The sequence below is a fragment of the Mytilus californianus genome, unplaced genomic scaffold (genome assembly GCF_021869535.1).
Source record: "Mytilus californianus isolate M0D057914Y unplaced genomic scaffold, xbMytCali1.0.p SCAF_9, whole genome shotgun sequence".
NCBI classification, from domain to species: Eukaryota; Metazoa; Mollusca; class Bivalvia; order Mytilida; family Mytilidae; genus Mytilus; species Mytilus californianus.
The window spans coordinates 86,250,549-86,273,904 of NW_026262745.1; the positions used below are offsets into that span (position 1 = coordinate 86,250,549).

General features: G+C 32.7%; 2 protein-coding genes across 2 annotated transcripts in view; both read left to right on the top strand.

Annotated features, from left to right (window-relative positions):
* Nucleotides 1-12,285, top strand: part of LOC127715377 (uncharacterized) — a 32,810-nt gene extending 20,525 nt beyond the window's left edge. Inside the window, exons 2-14 of the mRNA XM_052221399.1 lie at nt 138-254; nt 787-893; nt 2,259-2,387; nt 3,730-4,055; nt 4,691-4,912; nt 5,519-5,717; nt 6,676-6,805; nt 7,424-7,555; nt 8,215-8,276; nt 8,650-8,818; nt 9,366-9,563; nt 10,094-10,255; nt 10,746-12,285. Coding sequence (XP_052077359.1) covers nt 138-254; nt 787-893; nt 2,259-2,387; nt 3,730-4,055; nt 4,691-4,912; nt 5,519-5,717; nt 6,676-6,805; nt 7,424-7,555; nt 8,215-8,276; nt 8,650-8,818; nt 9,366-9,563; nt 10,094-10,255; nt 10,746-11,249 — 2,457 coding nt within the window. The 3' untranslated portion in view covers nt 11,250-12,285. The remainder of the gene's footprint in view (nt 1-137; nt 255-786; nt 894-2,258; nt 2,388-3,729; nt 4,056-4,690; nt 4,913-5,518; nt 5,718-6,675; nt 6,806-7,423; nt 7,556-8,214; nt 8,277-8,649; nt 8,819-9,365; nt 9,564-10,093; nt 10,256-10,745) is intronic.
* Nucleotides 1-23,356, top strand: part of LOC127714015 (BTB/POZ domain-containing protein 6-like) — a 160,064-nt gene that overhangs the window by 29,787 nt on the left and 106,921 nt on the right. The window contains exon 2 of the mRNA XM_052219964.1: nt 17,664-17,788. Coding sequence (XP_052075924.1) covers nt 17,670-17,788 — 119 coding nt within the window. The 5' untranslated portion in view covers nt 17,664-17,669. The remainder of the gene's footprint in view (nt 1-17,663; nt 17,789-23,356) is intronic.

A 23,356-nucleotide genomic window follows, 5' to 3' on the forward strand; every position in this document is an offset into this window, starting at 1 on the left:
TCTATTACAAATCAAATGCATATTTTCAATAAAATGTACTGTGCCGCACAACATTATCTATACTAAATACTTATTAATAGAGGAGAATCTGTTTTTTTTGCTTCATGGTTTGAACACCTGTTTTTAATTTATTGCAGGATCATCCAATAACACCATTTGGACACCTGATTCACAATAAGGATGACTCGCGTAGAAAACCACTGCATGTTGCCACAGACATTACACAGATCACATTCATGGCTGTTATATTGAAAGTAAGAATAGTCTATTTTAAGCAACATAGAAAAAAAGTTGATTTAATTTTCTGTATGATGGAATTAATATGTTATATCTTTTGTCACTTGTTTATATTTATTTCAAGTGTGATTAAATTTTCTAATTTGTATTAACATCTACATAAAATAATGGACAACAACCCAGCAACAATTCAATGCTACAGATCTGATTCTTTAGCATACATTATCTTTTACTAGTATCATCATGGATGATCTGATTTACACATAGAATTTAAAAATATTTTGACTTATTAGTTAAGTAGCATATATACCATCATAACACATTAAAACTGATATATTATGTCAACGAACCAGATATATCTCTCAAACAAGTTCTCAATTGTTTTGTTCTTTAAACATGAATAATGAGTTATTAATAACAATATAATCAATAAATAGGCAGAATTTTCCATGTTTAAGCACCCCTCTTCAGAGCACCAAAGAGTTTAAGAGTACCTTGGCATTTTTTTCATGATCAATATAGCTTATTTGTAACATTTTATTATTATAGTTGAAGTGCAAGTATTCCATCAGTGTGGAGGATGTGAATGAGTTACTTCTGCTGTTTCAGAAAGTTGTCCCTTCAGAAAACATCCTACCAAAGAATATCACTGAAATGTAAGTAACTAAAACAGTAATGATATACATAGGCAGATCCAGGGGCCTGGGCTCCCCTTTTTGCGGTAAATTTGGATGATTATAAAAAAAAATCTCTGAAGAATGACTGAGCCCCCCCCCCCCCTTTTTATGAAATATGTATATATAAGGAATGCCCCTTTTGATGGAAAGTTAAGGCCTTGTAATATTTCCTTGATACTTTGAAACATAATTTCCAAATAAAAGGGGCCAAATGATCAATTTGTGAATAAATTAGTAGTCCGTGGGCCCTGGTTAAATACCGTTTTTTTTATCTTCCCAAGGAGGTTATATGCCACAGTGATATAGTAACTGTTACAATCAAGGATAAATATTTTTTCACAAATACGTGCAAGTTGGAATAGTACAATTTTAATCATTGTACAATTGCTAACACTCAAACGCATTTAGTACTAGTACAAGGCCGGGCCTGGAATGTTTTATTACGGTACCTTCCGATCAAAATCCCTGCTACCCCACCAAAAATCATCGGCCTAGTGGAGATAGCACCGTGTGGAAGACCGTTCTTTGACCTATACCATGTCTATATTGGTTTGCTCTTCCAAATTGTGACTTGGATGGAGGTTTGTCTCATTGGCACTCATACCACATCTTCTTAAATTCTATTTAAAATATATTTTATTTCCTTTAAAGAATTAATTATAGCGAAGTATCTAAAAAAATTGAAAACAACACGTTTAATAATTTCTTGCGTCTGAAGCGCTTTTCTGGATTTACCTTCATCAGGAACGCCCAAAGCCAAACATTTGAAATCCGAAGATAGATAAGTACCGAAAATCGTTGAAGAGCTATATGTCAAAAATACCTAAAATAAATAGCCAAATTCATCTGAAGCCAACTTTGCCTGAGGGAGTTGAAACCTTAGTTTAATAATAATTTCAAAATTTATTAACAGACAATTTTAGTAAAGCTTGTTAAATCATGTCAGTACCGAAGTACCGAAGCACTGACTACTATTTCTAACATTTGAAATAAAAAAAATAAAATAGAAACACTAAACACTTTACATAGGGTGCATATAACTTACAGACTTAAGATGGTCAGTCAGAAAAAAAGGGAAAACATTTTTTGGTTTAAAGCACAACACGTGTCTCTATGGTAATTCATTTAATTTAGTTTGACACATATTGAATTTAAATTGGAAATACCAAACAAAATTTAGTTCTCATTGTAAACTGTCGTAAAAAAAACAAACGATAATTTAGATGTTAAATATCGGGGGTCTTTAAATGTGGATACCGTCGGGATAAATGGTTTTAGAAAAGACAATAAGATACCGCCTTTCATAGTAATTTATCATTCAAGTGTTCATTTTTTATTTTGCAGTGATCGTCTCACAAGGGACCTACTGGTCCAACATGAGGAACACACCATCTGTGCATGTGAGGAGTATCGTTTCGGCCAAGACCGCCAAAACTGTGAAGTTTGCAACCAAGATAGATCAATGGGAACAAAGTAAGTTTATTAGGTCACGCTACTTTTCATACTTTAGAATTATAATTTGATTTTTGCCACAGAGAAATTTTAAATATTTTTTTTAGAGATGATTTAATATTTTGTTTGCATGTTTATTATTAATTATTATGCAACTGGGTTTCATTTTGTATTTTAGAATTGAATGCTTCTTTTTGTAACTTCATTAGGGTGTATTAAAGCGTTGACTAAAGTACATTTTGTATGAAGCGCGGAAGCGCGTCATTCTAAAAATGTGCGCACGGTCAACGCTTTTACAACCCTACGAAGTTACAAAAAGAAGCACTCAATACTTATAATTACATTTGTTAGCTAGGATCATGAAAACACGATTTTTATCTAGTAATTATTTAATTCACTTTTGCTCTTTATTGTGGGACCTCGTGTCATCATGAATGATAAATTTTATTGTGTAATGCAATTGCTTAAGGAATAACGCGAGATGTGCAGTTAGCCAATCAGAATACCGTATTATAATGAAACATACATCTAATGTAATTATATATATATGTATACATGTAAATAATAAATCTTTTTGGGGTGTTATTGCCTTTCACACTTTGCTACGCCGGTGGATTTTTCTGGTGGCTTTGTTTGATTATTTATTTCCGTAGCCTGTCTTAACATCTAAGACCTGTGTTGTCCACATTTGTATGGAGGACAAATATAAAGAAAAAAAAACCAAAGAAGACTGAGATGTGGTATAATTGCCAATGAGACAACTCTTCACAAGTGACAAATGACACAGAAATTAACAGCTACAGGTCACCGTATGGCCTTCTCCAAATGATCAAAGACCATACTGTCTAGTCAGCTATAAAAAGGCCTTTATATCACAAATGTAAAATTTACTAAAACAATTCAAACGAGAAAACCAACAGCCTAATTAAATAATGAAAAAAGAATTAACGAAAAAGAAATATGTATCACAGCAACAAACAACAACCACTGAATTACAAGTTTCCTGACTTGGGACAGGCACATACACACATAATGTGGCATGGTTAAATATATAAGTGCCCCCCCACCCCCACCCCACCCCCTAAACTCGGAACAGTCGCATAAGACAGTTCATTATTTGTCTGTCATTGGATAATTTTCTTTTCTTTTAGTTATTGGAAGGCTTAGTTTTTAATTTTCAAATTCATCCTAGGCCCCCATCAGAATGCTTATTTCGAATATATATTGATCACTAAAAATTTTATTTTTTTATTTTAAAAGATTTTTAGAAATGCTGTTAGGCAAAATTTTAATGTGTGACATATACATGTCATTCAACGATTTATGTTAGCAAAATACTATTGTTATTTTAAATATTTGTTAGGTACTACACAATACCAATTGGTCCAAGACTCCAGCAGCTCCGAGAGGTGAAATCGTTGGCCAGACTGACAGCCTTGATGGATTGCATTCCAGGAAAAGCACGATTCATATCAGACCTGCACGACACATCTAGTTGGTCAACTTTCAGCAAGGAGATGGGGAAGAATGCCATAGCCCTTTCTTACTGTTCAGACGGATTTAACCCCTTCCATCACATCATCAGTCAAGGGTCGTATAGCATTTGGGCACAGTCTAGTCTGATCCTGAATCTACCACATCAACTGAGGTCAAAGACTGGTACCACTCTTCTACTTGGATTGATTTCGGGTAATAAATTAAACCATATTAATTGATAGCACTTATTGATATATAGCTATAGAGTACGAAATAATCTTACTTAATAATAATTACATAGAATAGATAAAAATGGCTTAAACACTTTTAGAAAATAGACCCAACTACGGGCAGCTTACATGTGGACTTTGCAAAAGTAAAAATGATTGTTGAAAAATGAAAAGGGGGGGGGGGGGGGTTATCCCAGAACTGTGCATCCGACAAGCGCCTGAGATCGCAACTTGCAAGTATTTTATTCATAAAAAATATTGGATCGGCCCTAAATTTTCGTGTTTGATAAACTTTATTAAACTTGTGCATTGGCGGATGATATATTCTTTCTTGTAGTTACTTGTGTTGTTCCGTACTGCATAGCGTTAATACATGTACATGTATATATACCGTTATTTATAGGACTGTCTTTGATAATCGTAGTAGGATATGAATTATGATTGTTCTGGTTAGTTTTTGAACAGTGGATAGTCTGGATTCCAAAACAAATATTTTATAGTTCAGTGTCCCACAGGATCCAATGATGAAGTCAGCATGCACGAGTATGTGTAAAAGTTATGTTAAATTTTTTTTTTTTTTTTTTTTATTATTAGTGTATATGAACTTTTTCTCTGTAGGACCACGGGCTCCTAAGAAGTTGAATAAGTATAATGAGGTCATCGTAAACGAATTGGTTCAACTTAAAGAGGGATTAGCAACCTACAATGCTGACAGCAAACAACGAGAGGTGGTCAAAGTGGGACTTCTTTTCATGGTTGGTGATGTACCTGGCATGGCGAAAGAGCAGAATAGAGTCCAGCAAAATGCTAAAACATCCTGCAGCCATTGTACAGTTACTGGTAATTATTTCTTAAACCTTCTTTATTTGTATTTAGCCAGGCTGTTTCCTCTGGGTGAATTTAATACTTAGTTGTTGCTAGGATTCTGTTACCCCTCCCTTTTCATAGAATTATATTGCATAGACAAAAACAGTTCCATTTCGCATATATATATAACATAAGGCAGGACCTTTTTCAGAAGCATCGGATATCAGGTGATTTAAGTTCGGTATTTCGGGATTGATCATTTTGGGATCCTGGAATTTTTTTTTCGAATTTCAGGATGTTGGGATTTAAATTTCTTTACATTTGGGACCTCAGGATTTCGGCATCAGGACCCCTCCCCCTCTTTATTACCTTAAGGGTGATCACAAGAAGTAACATATTGTTCGAGCAAAAATACTTTCATGCATTTATTTTGATCACACGATGATGTAAGGCACATGACAGAATCCACTAACTCTACCGTATTCCTAAATTGCGTATAGGGGGTCGGGATTTCAATGAGTGCAAGAACAAAGACTATGTTAGGAGTGAAAAATAAAAATTTAGGAATGTCACTGCTCATTGAATAATCACATTCCACATCAAGATGTTCTGATAAAGAGTTATTCTTCTTCTTCACAGGTATCCATAGCAGTATCTTAGACAAGACTATTTATCCTGGTGGTCGCCGCTTTTTAGATATAAACCATCCTCTTCGCCAAGATACCACATTTCCGTCAGGGGCCATTGAAGATGAAGTTGTCATCAAAAGAAGTACTGAAGATGAGAAAGCTGAGGCCAGATATTTAGATAGATTACTACTGGAAAAAAGACAGCAAGGGTAAGAACATTTATTTATAAAGGGGGGGTAGGACCTTTATCGGGACTTCGGGATCAGGTGTTTTTAAAGCTCAGGATTTCGGGATTGACCCTTTAAGGATCAGGGAATTATTTTCTCGAATTTCAGGATATCAAATTTATTTAAATTTCGGGACCTCCGGATTTCATGTTTTTAAGCCCATGATATGGGGATCAAGATCCCCCTCCCCCTCATTTATGTAATTCTTATAGTCAGAATGGCAAAGGGGAAAAGAGTCAATTACCAGTGGTCAATTCAAAGATCTCTTTTTTTCTGAATTCCAGTGACATTTAAAGTTGGAATAAAGTTTGTTTACTGCTAGTCGGTATTTGGTTCTAGACAATATGCTATTAACTACAGAAGCATTCACACTTAATACAATAAATTTATATTTTTGGTATACAATTTTGTTTTTCCAATGTTTCTTTAAATGTAAAACTTTCGCGACCATTGTACATTGATAAGTAAAAACCAGCTTTATGGCACATGCTTTCAACTATAAATTGCATAATATAAGGATCAAAATTTACATTTACATAATTAAAACGTGGCTTGGTTAACTTTTGTTTAATGAAATCATTGTGTAAAATAGTATGATTAAATATTATTTCGTTCCAAGACTGTGCTTGCTATTCTTTTATTTTGTGTAAACTCCCAAGTGGATGCATTTTATTCAGCCTAATATTTTTATTTCAAAATTAAAATCAGCATTTCTATAAATGCGTACTGAAACATAAAGCAACCAAACATCAGTTTAAGCCATCTCAACCAGATAATGAAGAGTTATCAATGAGTTCAATAATGATCATTACATTTATACATGTAACACTTGTGAGCTCAACAGTTCAATGATTAAATTGAGATGTGCTGGACAATGTTCAGAAGTATTAAAAGCAGAAATATAAATAGTATGATATAAAGATGTTTTCTTTTTTTATAGGAAAAGTACAGATACCTTAGCATCAGCTTTTGCACAACAGACTGGTCGCTATGGCAGTAATCATTGGTTCCGGTTAGGCTTAGATATGCAACAGAAGCATGCACCAGTAGAACCAATGCATGCTATTAAGGTATTAAGCTTTTGCTTACTATTTAAGTTTTCTCTTTATTGCTGATGCTTTAATTTCATGAGAAATTAGTTGTAACTAGATTTAAGCTAAAACAAAATAATTTAGGGAAATTGAAATAGGCACTGTTGAGATATAGTCACTTTTATATTGTTATTTGTATGATCCTGCTACACACGGACGGACGTCTACAAAATTGGTTTCCATTCTCTAAGTTTTGTTGCCTCAAACATATATGATGAAATCCAAAACATTAATTAAGTCTTAAATGAATTGATACTACTTATACCGACTTGAGTTATGCCCCTATCTCATTTATGTTCTCCAGCTTTAGTTTGTCCCAACTCAATGTATTGAAACTTAAACACAATGCTTATTATTTCAAACATAGATCTAGTTCATATTTTGGTGTTGTCAATTTTACTGTTCACGAGTTATTCTGTAACATATGCAAGCAGGGGCATACATGTTGCATGGACACATTCATGATTATTAAAAGCTTGGGTTTTCAATTTGATCAACTAAAAACTCAATGAAGAGAGTTGTAATTCAAGTGAAGTGATTTGACATGATATTAATCAGCTTTAAATCAATTAGTAATATGAACTTTTTATCAATCAGGTTGTGGCTGAGCACACAATAAAGCTGCTAAATGGGGATGAAGATGGGGCCAAAGTCAGAGCAGCAGAGAGAGACAGCGGACGTAATGTGGACTTATGTCCTGATGCAGTCTACAGAATTTATGTGAAAGAGGTATTTATACATGTATTTAGTCAATGTTAACTTAAAATGACATGGAGTCTCAAATTTTCAAGCATTCAAAGATAATGGTCACGCAAAGAAAATAGCTGGCTTATGAATTTGTAAAGCCTAAGTGCTAGGTTTATATTCAAATCTTATAATCAATATGTTTATTATATGAGGGTAGTAATGTCATTTATCGTCGGGCGTCAACTGGTCTTTTTCGTTAACCGTTGGCGTCAAATTATTTAAAATTGTACCATGATTCTTCAAAAGATCCTTATCATGATTTGTCAGAGGTTTCAAATAATTATCGCTATTGTCATTTTTGGAAAATCTTTAAAGTTATTCGTCAAAATCAGTTGATTTTCTTATTGTCTAAAAGAAAATGTACATTTTATCACCATGCACCAAAACTAACTGTGAATCTCATTTGGCAATAATTTGTACCGTTATTCGTCATGAAGGTACCCCCATTACACCCTCAAATATCATTTGATGTTCAAGATTGATATACATTAGTTGTATCATTCTATACTAATGATCAGTCTCTGGTTGACCCATTGTCTTTGTTATTTTTGGCAGAATTAAATGTTTATGTCTATAAATGAATAAAAAATATCTTGTTGTTCCACTTACTTAAGCTTATTTTGCATATTTTGTATCTTCAGAAAAAGACCTTAGGACAGAAGAGAAAAAAGAATGCAGAAGAGAGTAGCATTTTGCAGACCAAGTAAGTATTTTATATATTTGTATCTCTGACCATACTTTTGGTCCTTTTTTAATTGATTTGCTTTCAACATTTGTATAAGTGTTATAATTTTTGAACATTTTTGCCAGAGAATTACACAAGATATTTTTGTGCGATGCACACTTCCAGTGTGATTAAGTTTGTACCTTTAATGTTATGTATAGAATATTTGAAGAAGATGAAAAAATTGTTTAAGTTTATAATGACATTGTTGAGGGCTGTACAGTGATAGTGTATGCTTAAATCAACATTTAGATGGCAATTATATTAAATTTGAATCATGGATTATTATGAATATATGTAATACTATTCAGTACCATAAAAATCTTAATTGAGGTCTTTCTGTTTCATAAAGGTATCCAAAAACTGAGCTTCCACAAGCCCCTTATGTGCTTACTGCAGAGGAAAAGAAAGAAGCAGACAGACGACTTTCTGATATCAAAGTTCCTGTTAACTTTGGTATCATACCTGCAACCCTCTTCCAGAAGATTGTAGGTGGAACCAAATGCCACACTTGGCTACAGGTAATTACTTAAATGAAACTTACAAAGTTATAGTTTGATTGCGAATGATACAACTCTCCCTGGCCCCTCTTTTGTGGGAAAATTTGGTTGATTATATAGGAAATCACTGAAGCATGACTGGAGCAAAGGCCCCCTCCCCCTTTTTTTCAAAAAGTTCTGGATTCGCCACTGGTAAATCTTAGTTGCTTGTATTACCTTAACCTAAATCCAAACCCTCCCTCTAAATTGATGCATAAAGGTCAAGAGGTCACAATTATGACCTTGATTATATATATATATATGATATACAGTAGTAGATAGGATTACCAAGTGGGCATAATCGTTGAAAGAATGAAACCTGTTCACATGCAATTAATGAAATAAAAAAAAGTACTATTGGTGAACCTAGATATTATATTGTACCATAATTTGTTTAGGAGGATAGTAAAGAACAGTTGAATGGGTAAAGTTTTTTCAGCCGTATAAGTATAAACTTTATGCAATTTGTTGATTGTCATGCATTTTGAATGTTGTTTCGATTTTGACCTTTTTTAAAATTATTTTTCAGCTTTTTTCCAGTGGTATCATTCGATTTTGCACAAGAGGAATGCTTGGTGACCCTCAGAGAAAGTCATTGGTGAACTTCCTTTTGTTGTTGGAGGAAGCCTATGGTACATCATTCGACATGACTCTCATAGACAGTTTTCAACAGAGATGGCACGAGGCATTGTGTATGGTTGAGAGAGATTTCCCAGCTTCCTTACAGGTAACATATTTTATATATTAATAATTGTTTTATAAGTTGTTAAATGAGTATTTTCTTTTCTTTGAATTCATTTTTGTGTTAATTATTGTCAATGATGAAAAGGATTTACACCTTCAACTTTTTTCGGTAATTACGTCATGTCTTTCAGTTGAAATATGTTGCCTTCAACAATCAGTTTTAAACTTCATCACACTTTTCTTATATTAAAGAATTGAAATACACCATCGATATCTAGACAGTGAAAAGAATGATACACTATTTATATTTTGCTTGGTTCTATATTTTTTAGCTTGTCTTCAGGAATTTAAGTTTTAAAAATAATAACAGAGTGAGGTTAAAAATTGAAAAATAGAATCTATTTCTGCTACCATCTAAACAAGTGAAAATGTTTACTGAAAAAGGTATTTACTCAGTTCTTCTAAAGTGGTATACCTTCAAGTGAAATGATTTATAACTAAGATTCTTGAATTTAAATATGTTCATTATAATATATTGTTCATAATACATGATGAATCTATTTTTTATTTCAGACATTTTACTTCCACTTATTTCATCACCTGCCCCAGTACATCAGATTGTATGGACCACCACGTAATTTTTGGATGTTCCCCTACGAGCGCTACAATCATACCCTAACAGAGGCAGTGTCCAATAACCAGTATCCAGAGTTGTCAGCTATAAAGAAAGTTGAGGTAATTAAGCTCAGGATTTCGGTATTGATCCTTTCTAGATTTGGGAAATCTTTTTTCAAATTTCGGGATGTCTAGATTTGAATTTCTCTAAATATGGGACCTCAGGATTTTATGTTTTTAAGCCCAAAATTTTGGGATCAGGATCCCTTTGACACCCCCCCCCCCCCCCCCCCCCCCCCCTCTCCCTTAATGGTCATTGATGTGTATCACAAACACAGAGCAACAACCCATATTGAATTATAAGTTGAAAAGTTCCAAAATTAAAGTTTTTCAATTGATATGAGCCCAGTTTATGTATATTGGACAGAAAAATGATAACAAGGGTGAACAAGAAGATTTAATTCAAGAATAAGAGTTTAAGATGAATGTTTTTAATTTTAAGGGCAAAGTGTTTTTTTTCACTAGCTATCAACAGTTAATGTGTGCCATTATTACAAAAAATACTTTTCATAGAATTGTTAATTAATATTCCTGTATTGCTTTTTTCTAGGTACAGTGGTTAATTACGTTGTTGGACAGTGCTGGCTTTTTCCACCCCATTAAGGTAGAGGCACAAGAAATTCTAAAACAACTTTCAGCAGGACGACACAAGCCAGTGAAAAGGGATTTGTCCGATGAAGAGATGGTGCACATGAAGGAGTTTTATCAAACAGACAATGTTATACCACATATTACAATTTTCCATCATGCCACTACCAAAAAGGGATCCTATAGAGACACTTTCATAGAGAAGGCTGACCAAAGGGAGAAGTGTTCCATGGTGCTCTTCGACAATTGTGTTGGCAGTATTGAGTTCTTTTTTTCGCACAACAACAATGAGCTGGCTTGGCTAAAATGGATTGGGTTTATACAACAAGATGAGGAGTCCAAGTGTTTTTTAGTGATCCCTAGTGACAACCTGTTGTGTCCAGTTGTAAAACTTGCAAACTTATCTCCGCCATTAATTCATTGCATGGACCAAGGACAATTGTGGATACCAAAACTGCCTGTGTAGTAAAATATTTATAAGACAGATGTGACAATGTAAATTTCTTTTCCAATGTACAATATATTTATATCAATACACTAGTATAATGTTTAAACCTTTTTGCCTTAAAATGTACATACATGTTCCAAAAAAATTTTTGGCAATCATTTCAATTTTTCAATTTTGATTTTTCAATTTTTTGGGGGGGGGTATATTTCTGAATTAAGTATGACGTCCATTATCACTGAACTAGTATACATATTTGTTAAATGGCCAGCTGAAGCGGATACAGGATTATCTCATTGTATTGAAGCCCCATTGGTGGCCTTCATCTGTTTTCTGCTCTTTGGTCGGGTAGTTGTCTCTGACACATTTTCATTCTCAATTTTTTCAGTTGTATGTTTTTTTAATTTGTCTTTGTAAAATAAACTAAAGTCTCAGCTTGATGTTCTGTACATAATATTACAGCAAGCAGAATCTTTGTTTCTTGTTGTCATGTCCAAAATACTATAGTAGAGAAGCATGTTAATACTGTGATTTGTCTGACATATATATGAACAAGATAAACAAAAAATGTCAATATTAATTTTTAGAACCATCAGCTTAAAATTAGGTCATGTTTTCCCTTCATCTTGTGAATATGTATATATTTATAAAATTTTTTATATTTTGTACATAAATTAGGCTGAAAATTTTTCCTTAATTGTTTTACATTTTTCATTTTTTGGCCTTTTAGAGTATGGGCTTTGCTCATTGTTGAAGGCTGTACGATGACCTATAGTTGTTAATTTTTATGTCATTTGGTCTCTTTTTGAGAGTTGTCTCATCTTTTTTATATTGTAACTTATCTAGTCTGGACAGATGGAGGACAATTCAATTTCCTGTTGCATTTCATGATGCTGCGGGTTGCTAAAAACTTCATTTTGGGCAGAGAGATTTATGTTTTACATAGGCCAGTTTAAGTTATCTCTTCATTTAAAGGAGTTGTATATAATTGGGAAATATATTGAAACTGAATTGTATATATTGATATTAAAATAACATTGTAAATAAAATATGAAAAAAAAAAACGTATTTGATTTTCTATGATGATTTTGTCTTATTTGGTTAAAAGGAAATTTCTTTTCGATCTACCTGATTTAAACGCAACTTTGTGTATGGTTTAGAAAATACATGAGCATGTGAAGCAGGATAAAATGTGTTATACATCAGTCAGAACTGAACAATACAACACAACATAAAACAAAATAAATGTAACCCCGTAATCAGTCTATCCAATAACCAAAAAGCAAGGTGATCCCTAGCCTTTTCACTTTCCGGTTCTGGCATATAATTATTTCCACTTTTAATAATATTGTATTTCAATATCTAAGCCTTCCTTAATGCATTAATCTCAGTTTATTATCATTTCCTCTTTTTTTACCATGTTCCGTACTTCACTGACTAGCCCCTTTACGACCTTACGTGAAGTATTTCACGTTCCACTAGACCTCAAGAGAGCTAATTAATTGAAAACAGACTCGGCAAAAACTATGCTGAATGAAAAGGCAACCATAAAATTCCAATATATTATATAGTATAATAGTATTTTTAATTAATAACTGGACTTGTACTGTACATTAGACGGGACTGACCTGTCACCACGCCTGTCACTCGTATATATACGATGATCTGTGAATGAGTTCTTTACCTGAAATGTTCTTGTCTTTATTCGGACACCAATTTTGTACATGGAGTGGGTTTTTTTTTAGAATGACAGAAAAATATTCAATAATTTCATTTATTTTCGAATAAAAATATATAAGATCTTGTTTATTTACCAATTGATGCCCGCAGTCGTATTTTTTAAAAATAAATCGCTCAATCGGCTGATAATCGGTACACCAAAAAGGATAATGTATGGTCAGTAATTGTTCACAGGGGCGGATCCAGGACCTCGTTGTCTGGGGGGCACCATGAAACCAAAATTTATATTTTTTTTAGAGATGTATATATGCTGAGACTACTGTTATAGTAGTCTCAGATATATGCGACTGTGAGTGGGGGTTATTTTTTTGCGGGGGGAGGGGGTTCAGATCATCTTTTCTATATTTCTATATCTTTTATTTTTTCGTTTTACTATTTATCTTTATACTAAATATTTTCCTGCCAATTGATCTTTATTATATTCGTCCTAAGCATACATCAAATATTTGCCACTGGACGTTAAAACAACCAACCATTATTCATGATCAATCAATATGTTCTTTAGAGTTCATCACCTCTATTCTGTTATCTATATTTTTTTGGCATCGGTCCCAGACTTACTTGTTTGCACATTATTCTAATATCTGTAAAACACCATCATATCCTTATAAATGATGACCTATTCATATCCTCATACATGTATGATGTGCATGGTAATTGAAACAAGAAACATAAAATAGAACTGTATGCTTGGGCTTTTAGAGAAAGTATATAAGTCCCAGATTCTGTTACAAAGTAGATCTTATGAAAATAAAATAGCATTTTATTAATGATTATTTATGAGGAAATGTCAATTCATTTTTACTGGACCGGGAGGAAAGAGGGGGAGGGGTAAAATAAATTGTCGATTGTCCTTGAAAATAAAGAGGGGACGGAAATACGACGTTCGGTTTAAAAAACAAATCTTGTATGGTATTGAAAAATAAATAGTTTAATTTGTTGCTGAATAAATTCACAAAACGACAGCTTTGGAGAAAAATAAGAAAATACATTCACAAGAAATGTTATTGTGGGTATAGGCTGTATTTTGGAATGAAGAGATACCCAAATATAGATGTATACCTTCATTATCGACATTAAACATATATTTGTACCTATTCTTTAAAAACACAGATCAGAAGTTTCACCTGGTAGTCGATCTTAATCTGTATTGTATTATAAACAAATAAAAATTCGTACTGTTCAAATCAACATGTAAATGTATTTTACACCAAAGCTTTTGCAAAGAGACATTACACACAGGTGTCAATACTTACACACCCACTGATAAGTTGTCATAAATCACGAATGTGGACGTGCCGTATTAATTAACGGCCAGTTAAAGAGTGGTTAATTTCCGCTCTAGATAAGAAGATGCAGTAGCAATAAAATTATATTAGAATTTTTCTTTGCGACATGAACTGGGGGGGGGGGGGGGGGGGGGGGCACGTGCCCCTGTGCCCCCCGGTAAATCCGCCACTGAGTTCATCGCCCAAGGTTACAAGTCTTTATTATACCACGACAACTGATTTCCACAGCAACAAGATAGAAGTATAAACCAAACATTGTCCGACATGAGACGCCTGACGAAAGTTTTTGTTAACTTTATTTTTTGGCCTATTTCTCTTCTTTATTATTCTGTCTATTTTCTCTCTCCTTTTGTCTATTTCCTCTATTCATTTTTTATACCATTATTCTATAAATTAAGCGTTTAATAAGCATCACAGTATAATCACATTTGAATTGGTTTACGCTGCGGAATTGAACATAAACTTCACTGATTATTGTTACATGATTGAAGAAAATACATGAATGGTGTGAGAATGCAAAATACATTCTGAGGTGACGAAAGTTTATGTAACAGCAATACACATGTCGGGTATTGGTTGGAAAATAAAACAATATGTGCATAGTAAATAAATACAGGCCAGCGATTTATGCTCGACTACATGTAAATGCATAAGACACACAATTGCATACTTATTTAACATTTATTGTAGGCCTGTCTTTCTGGAAACTTTACTTTTTATTCTCTTTTCTCTATTCTTTGGTCCTTTTCCTTTATTCATAATTTTGTTGTACTATTATTCTTTGAATTTAGTGTTTGATAGGCATTACGGTATAATCGCATTCTGAGGAATGACTAAATTCTATCTTTCTTTTCGGAATTGATGATGATTGAAGTTTTTAACGACCTTGACAGGCTATACAGCTTTAGCACTGTCGGTTTTGTGAATTGAAAGTGTGTATTGTATAATGTCATATCGTTCACACCTCCACATCAAGGTGATCCAATGAGAAATAAGCATTAATATGTTTATATTGTTACACGGACCAATCAACTGTGGGTGTAGGTGGGGCATGTTTTTTTTTATTTTGAATATTAAAACAAATACCGGGAATGTCGCATTACGTTTAAAACCTTTTTCACAATCAATTAAATTATTTTAACAGTTTCTGTTTATTTCGTGTACTTCTCTTCAGGGATATCTTATTTGTCTTGACCAGAGAGGCGATTAATAGATTTTAACAATAGAGTTTTTTGGCAAGTACATGTACAAATATTCAAGTAAATACATTATTTAAGGAAGTAATACAACGTGCATAATATGATAGTAGAACTATAAAAAACATATATTTCCAGCATGTATGAAGGAGTTCGTGAAGATTTCGGTAATATTTAAGTATAAATTAGGTTTCTCGTGTAGACTTCTTCGTGGAAATCATAGAGTTGAAAATATTTATATTTTTCACGATTTCCATTCTCAATTTTATATTTCTGTAAACTGTGAGCCTCTGACATGTCTTTCTGTGACCAATTGCCAATTGTCACAGAATAAAATTTGGGGAAAAGAAAGCATGTAATATATTAACTTTATTTCCTTCTGATTGAAGTTTTTTCCCCGGAAAATACACTAACTAATTATTCATTCACATGTATATCTCCGTATAATATTATATTCGGTAATACTTTTGAATGTAGTATGCTACATGCATTCCAATCTAAACAAAATAAAATAATGTTAGTCAAATAAAGACAAATCTGCTCTGTTCTATCATAAAACGATACTGTTAGTCAACGTAAACAATTTCAAATTACAAAATCAAACAATTGTAAAACAAAAAAATTAACAGGCAGGTGATTTATTGCAATATTAAGATTACTCGGTCTATATAATTCACTCGAATCTGATGTTTGAATCCCTTTAAAAGAATTGTGAAATATTAATTTCTCAACTGAAAGTAACGGGTGTAAATTGATTCATGTTATATAACACTTTTGGAAGTATGAATCATAAAAAAAATCGCGTGCCTGTTAAAAGCGCACATACCTATATGTATACCTGTAGCAACAGAAAAATAACATTGTTTATAATGATACTTAGTACTTCAATTGAATTTCATTATATCAATGGTATGATTAAATATACGATTTCAGCAATATGAATCCTTTCATTAATGTTAAATTCTATAAATCAATCAACTATTTAAACATTAATTCATTATACAACATTTTTTTACACTGTCATTGAAATTGACAAATAGCCGCTCCTACTAATTAATGCGGTTTCCTTTGATGTGAATTAAACTCAGGTAGGTCTGCTTTTGAAAACAACTCATAAGCTTTGGATGATGTTGACTTGTGGTAATTTAGAATATAAAGAACAAATGTGACTTTCTCAATTCTTTTCAGCGGTGAATTTTTACTCAATTTGCATTCATGATAATTGTATTAATTTGAAATACCACATATTATTTATGTAATTGCAATATTGTAATTCATAACTTTAAAACAACGTTCACGATATTGATCGCGAGATCTACTTCTTAATTAAATCGGACGTCTGTTAAAGGGCCGTCGTTATCTGATGGTATCAGAGGGATTATAAGGAAAAGTCAAATTTGCCGAGCGGAAAGACGATTTTAACTGCAGACGGCGAAAATAAATGACGGACAGCAAATTTTAAATACGAAAGCTAATATAAATGCAGAATGACTAGAAAATAGATCTAGTCAATAATATTAGCGTTTGACAGGCATCATAGCTAGTAAGCGGGCGAATTGGCACTTTGGTTTTTTCTAGTGTGTTATTACTGTTGATTAAATTTCAAATTCAAAGTAATAAACTATGACGTCTTGTACATTACAACCATCCGTATTTAATAAATCACACACTTGATCAAGCATCTCCGTGAAGGGTAATAGAGTATTTGCCATAGGATAGAGTCGTATTTAATAAAGCGCACACTTGATCAAGCCTCTCCGTGAAGGGTAATAGAGTATTTACCATAGAATAGAGTAAATTAACACCCTCGTATAAGCCAATAAAAATATTGCATTTTTATGTTTAGTATAACAATATATAATCACATATTTAACACCGATGATCTCTGCATCTTTGTACCCTGGCATAGACACAAACCAAATTGTCGCTACGAAACCACATAGTAACATTAATAACCTGTCTGAAATGCAGATACGACAGCTGAAAGCGCTAACAGTAACCATGTAATTCTTAGTGTTTCATGAAATATACTTGTATAAAGCAAATGTATTGACACGAAGGGCAAACTTTTGGTTCGATGGGCGAATTTTACCCCTGTGCAAAACTTTATGCATTCAGATCGCAACAATAACAACTTGTGAAAATATCCCTATTTACAGGATATATAAACATATATTTGTCTTCTTATTCATTGTATTATTAAATTTCAGGTGACAATGGAAACAAAGATGGGGAAATCCTTGCCAGACCGTATGAAGGATATGTTAGATAACCAGCTGATGTGTGATATTACGTTCAATGTCGGACCAAACAAGTCACCAACCAAAGCCCATAGGTACATGCTCGCCAGCGCTAGTCCTGTGTTTTACAGCATGTTTGATGGTCCTTTGGCAGAAAAGGGGGTTGTTGATATTCCCGACATCAGATATGAAGATTTTAGTTTGATATTACAGTATGTTTCATTTATGGTAAACACAGGTAGTTTGATATATTGAAAGGCATATGATACAGTTTTGATCCCACTGTGATTTTTTTTTGCGAAAATGTGCATACAACATGTATAAGCATTTTTTTCACCTAGTCTTTTCAAATGTGTAATAAGATATATACCGTCATGTGCTACTTTTGGAGATATATGGGGTCAAAATTTTAGACATTTACTAAAATTTTTGGTTTCTCGAATATTTCTATCCATTGGATAGCTATAGACATACCTAAATTTTGTTTCAAAAGGACTTTTGTAAAGAACATTTTGAATATATTATTTACAAAAGTGTGCCCTAAATTTGTGCAACAATTCTGTGGAAATAATATATTTTCATTAACTTTTCAAAAGTTTAAATAAAAAACAGCATTTTTTGTGGTATATTCATGATATTTATTTGATTTTAAAAAAGTTCCATCAGTGATTTGTTACAAATGATAATCATACATAATCAAGCCAAATGTCATTTAAAAAAAATAGTTATGAAAGAGGTCACTGCACTCGTTTTCAAGCTTGTGATAACAATGAGTTTGAAAAATGGATCTTTCCCAATATGTCACAGTTTTACATCGCGAAAAATAACATATGTTATTTGACGTCATTATCTCCCCTGTAACTGTATCGTATGCTCTTAATAAATTGCCATTTTATAAATAATTCATCATTAGGCAGTAAATGTCGTAGAGAAGAAACTAATGCTCTTTAAGAAAGTAATCCAAAAGGTCAAGCACACAAAGTATTTCACTCTACAGATTTCCATAGGGCACATTTTAATCTAGGTCACTTGTTCCCTTATGAAACATCAGGTAATTCGTTCATGTGATTTGCATTCTCTCAGGGAATAATGTTTTATCTATAAATTTCCACAGAAAATATAATCATCTTTCGCCCTGGTTTCTGCAAGGAACATTTTTTTATGGTATTTGAATGTGCTGTAGCAGGAAATAATTGAAACTGATATGATATCTTTAAATTTTGAACAAGTGTGGACACAGATGAGTGTGGATAGTGCATGTTTGATTAGTGTTAGTGTATTTGACTTTGTTGGTATCAAAGGTTTAATCCAATGAAGTATTGTTCTGGTGGGGTATACATATTTATCTAACTTGTATATGTCTTGTTATTTATCTTGTATATATGTTATTGTCTGCTGACGTCAAGGTGTTAGACATTTATATCCATTTAGCGGATATCTGTTATAATGATAGTTGGTGTCCATTAACTGCATTCCAATATGCGCAACATTGAATCCTGTAATTACATAGTACGATCTTTTCTTAAAAATGTGTTTATTGTAAAGCTAATGGTTTCTCTTAAAAGCTTGTTATATCAAAGCTAATTATATGCAACATTTTTTTGGCATGAATAACAAAATAAGGAATTATATTTTTAGAGTTTGAATTTGGGCAGTTAGTCTTTCTAGAGTTATTTATGCCCGTTATAACTTGAAAAATTGCAATTTTTTTCATTTCAGCACTAACTTAAGTTTGCCTCATCCAAATTTTATGAAATTCATACACAATGCTATAAATCACAACACACAATCAGAGTTCGAATTTGGGTAATGTGTCGTTTACCGTTCTAGAGTTATGTCCCTTTTTAACTGGGAAAATTGCAAATCTAGAGAGGGGGCATTCATGTCCTGAGACTCATTCTTCTTTTATTTTTAGGGTTGGTGTACCTATGCTATAGAAAACTAGGAAAGTAAGGTTATTGTTAAATCTAATGCGTTTTTTTTTTCTCCATTTTTGGCATTTAGCTATATTAAACATTTTGTTTGGTTCCAAAATCTAGTTGTTCTGGTTTTCCTATCGATACATTTTTCATTAGACTTTTTTTATTTACTTTTTGTTGATGTTAGACAGATTTGCCAATTTCCCTTCATCTATTTCGTTCATAAATTTAATATCAAATAATTGGCCGTGAAGTGTATAGAACTTTGAATATTTAAGAATACATTCATATATTTCACTAAGCATGCTAAGTAACTTTAATTGTTGTCCTCTCGCGTTGCACTTCTGCACAGACACTAACTATAAATAGTTGGAAAAAGTGCAGGAGTGAGCACTCCGTTTTGTAAATGAGGATTATACCTTATCATATGAAACCCTCTTGGATGTGGCAAATTTACGACTCTGCAGGTGAAAAGACACATGAAATTTACAAAATTCTTAATGAGAAGGCTCCAGTGTGTTTGAGTGACTTAATCAATCTAAAGGACTCAAAATATAATTTTAGATATAGTAGCATTCTGGACATACCACAGGTTAGAACTTGTACTTACGGTAAGAGATCATTCAGATATGCAGCCGCTTCATTATGGAATAGCTTGCCAAACCATTTCCGGACTGAAAATAGTTTTTCTCATTTCAAGAGTTTGCTTTAGTCCTGGAATGGTTCTAACTGCCATTGCTCAATCTGCAGAGTGCAGGTTGTTAAAATCTGCTTATGTTTGCTTTTTGTTCACAATGTCAAATCTGGTTTCTCTGTGCATAGTTATTTAAGTGGAGACTCAGAGAGGCGATTGCCACATGGGTCCACGCTTGGATCTATGTTCAGCTCACCAAATTTTTCAAAGTACACTCATTTGTGGTCTGGCTTTACTTAAATATATATTTATTTGATTTTTGCTTGGTGCAAATGCTTATTAATTGTTTACAGTTGAATGCTTATGCTTCATTTTTATTAACATGATTAAATTTCTTAATTATCACACAGATCTTTAATTTTAGATTTTTAATTATGTTTAAAATGGCCCATACTTTTATTTTTTATAGTGCTAATTAATGAATTACTGTGTTTATTAATATCAAATTTTAATCATGATTTTATCTATATTCTTAATTTTCTTGGTGCTTATTCCAAGTTTTTTAGTAGATCTATACATTTATCTTTCTTCAAATTAGCCCAAACATACATGTATCAAACCAAGATTCACATATAAATGCCAAATTATGTGTATTTTATGCATGGTGTTATTATTGTTTTTGTCTCACCTTGATGGAGTCAAACAGCGAGACATAGGTATGCTGTTTCTGGTGTCGGCGGCGTCAACAATGTATTAAGTTTGTGATTAGGTCTAGCTTTTGGTAAACTACAAGTGGTAGGTCAATGATATTTGGTATGCAGTTGTATTAGCATTGGCACATTTCATTTCCATGTAGATTATTTGGCCCTGCCTGCCGCCTCAGTCATGGTCTATTGACTTTGAAACTTGTTTAGTTTACATGTATTAGTTTGTGATTAGGTCAGCTTATGGGGAACCACTAACTAGTGGTAGGTCAATGATATTTGATATTCAGTTGTATAAGCATTGGCATATCACATTTCCATGGAGATTATTTGACTCCGCCCCCTTAGTCATGGTTTATTGACTTTGAAAATTTTGCTTAGTTTACATGTATTAGTTTGTGATTAGGTCAGTTCAAGGGGAACCATTAGTGGTAGGCCAATGTTAATTGATATTCAGTTGTATAAGCATAAGCACATCTCATTTCCATGGAGAATATTAGGCCCCGCCTCCTCAGTCATGGTCTAATGACTTTGAATCTTTTGCTTAGTTTACATGTAATAGTCTGTGATTAGATCAGTTTAAGATGAACTGCTAATGTTAAGTCAATGATATTTGATATGCAAATTTATTGGCATTTGGAAGTATCGTTTTTGGTTCATTGACTTTGAATATTTGCATAACTTACATGTTAAAGTGTTGCTATTTTAATTTCAACATTTGCTCAATCAAAATTACAAAAAGGCAAGACATATCTCTGTGACAACAGTTTATTATGTTATTGATATGTTTTTATATTTGGTGAAAAGCTCTATCGAGCTTGTGTTTTATAGTTTAAAAAAAATGCCAAATCAAAATAAAATTTTCTTATTTTATCTTTCAATAGATGCCTAGCATTGTTACACAAATTTTTTCAATTTAAATTTAACTTTTTCAAGGATTTTGTTTTTGTGGTTAGCTTATTCACTTTGCAGAAGAATTAATATGCAAAAGAGCGGTATAACAAGAATTATTATTGGCTGCTAAAACTGAATTTTCTACTAAACACTTTTATTAGTTTATAATGTTGTTTGTACAACTTAATGAAAATAATTGTTTTGAAGTGTGTACTTAACAATCATTTTAGCGGTGCACCTGTCTTAACATGGTATTTAGCTCACCTGGCCTAAAAGGCCAAGTGAGCTTTTCTCATCACTTGGTGTCTGTCGTCGTCAACTTTTACAAAAATCTTCTCCTCTGAAACCACTGGGCCAAATTTAACCAAACTTGGCAACAATCATCATTGGGGTATATAGTTTAAAAAATGTGTCCGATGACCCAGCCCACCAACCAAGATGGCCGCCATGGCTAAAAATAGAACATAGGGGTAAAAAGTAGATTTTGGCTTATATCTCTGAAACCGGAGCATTAAGAGCAAATCTGACAGAGGGTAAAACTGATTATCAGGTCAAGATCTATCTGCCTTGAAATTTTCAGACAAATCTGACAACCTGTTGTTGGGTTGCTGCCCCTGAATTGGTAATTTTAAGGAAATTTTGCAGTTTTTGGTTATTATCTTCAATATTATTATAGATAGAGATAAACTGTAAACAGCAATAATGTTCAGCAAAGTAAGATCTACAAATAAGTTGTTATGACCAAAATTGTCAGTCGACCCCTTTAGGAGTTATTGCCCTTAATAGTCAATTTTTAACAATTTTTTGTAAATTTTTGTAATCTTTTACAAAAATCTTCTCCTAAAACTACTGATATAAATTTAACCAAACTTGGCCACAATCATCATTAGGATATCTAGTTTAAAAAATATGTCTGATGTCCCCGCTTACCAACCAACATGGCTGACATGGCTAAAAATAGAACATAGGGGTAAAATGCAAGTTTTTGTCTATTATTTTTTGAACCGTTATAAATAGAGAAAATCTGAAATGAGCAAAAATGTTCAGAATAATGAGCTCTACCAATTGTCAATATACGTCAAAACTGTTAGACAAATATTTATAGGAGTTATTGCCCATAAATGACAAATTTTACCATTTTTTTCATTTTTGCTTATTATCATGAAAACTATGATTTTTAGAGAGAAACATTTTTTTTCCTTTATGCCTTATATGATTTAAATTATAAAAGATAAACAAACACTTTTAATCTCAAGAATGATCAGCAATGCAAGATGTATTAAAAAGTCAAATTTTGCTGATATAGTTAGTAGACTATCACTCTTCATAGGAGTGATTGCCCTTAAATGAGGATTTTTTTACCCTCTTTTGTGTTTTGAGCAAAAACTAAAGAAGATAGAGAGAAACAACTAACAGACTAAAAGATCAGTAATAGAAGATCAACAAAATAGAGATTTTTGTCATGAAGTCTTTTCTTGTCTACAATGTTGGAGAATGTCCTTTGTTTGATAT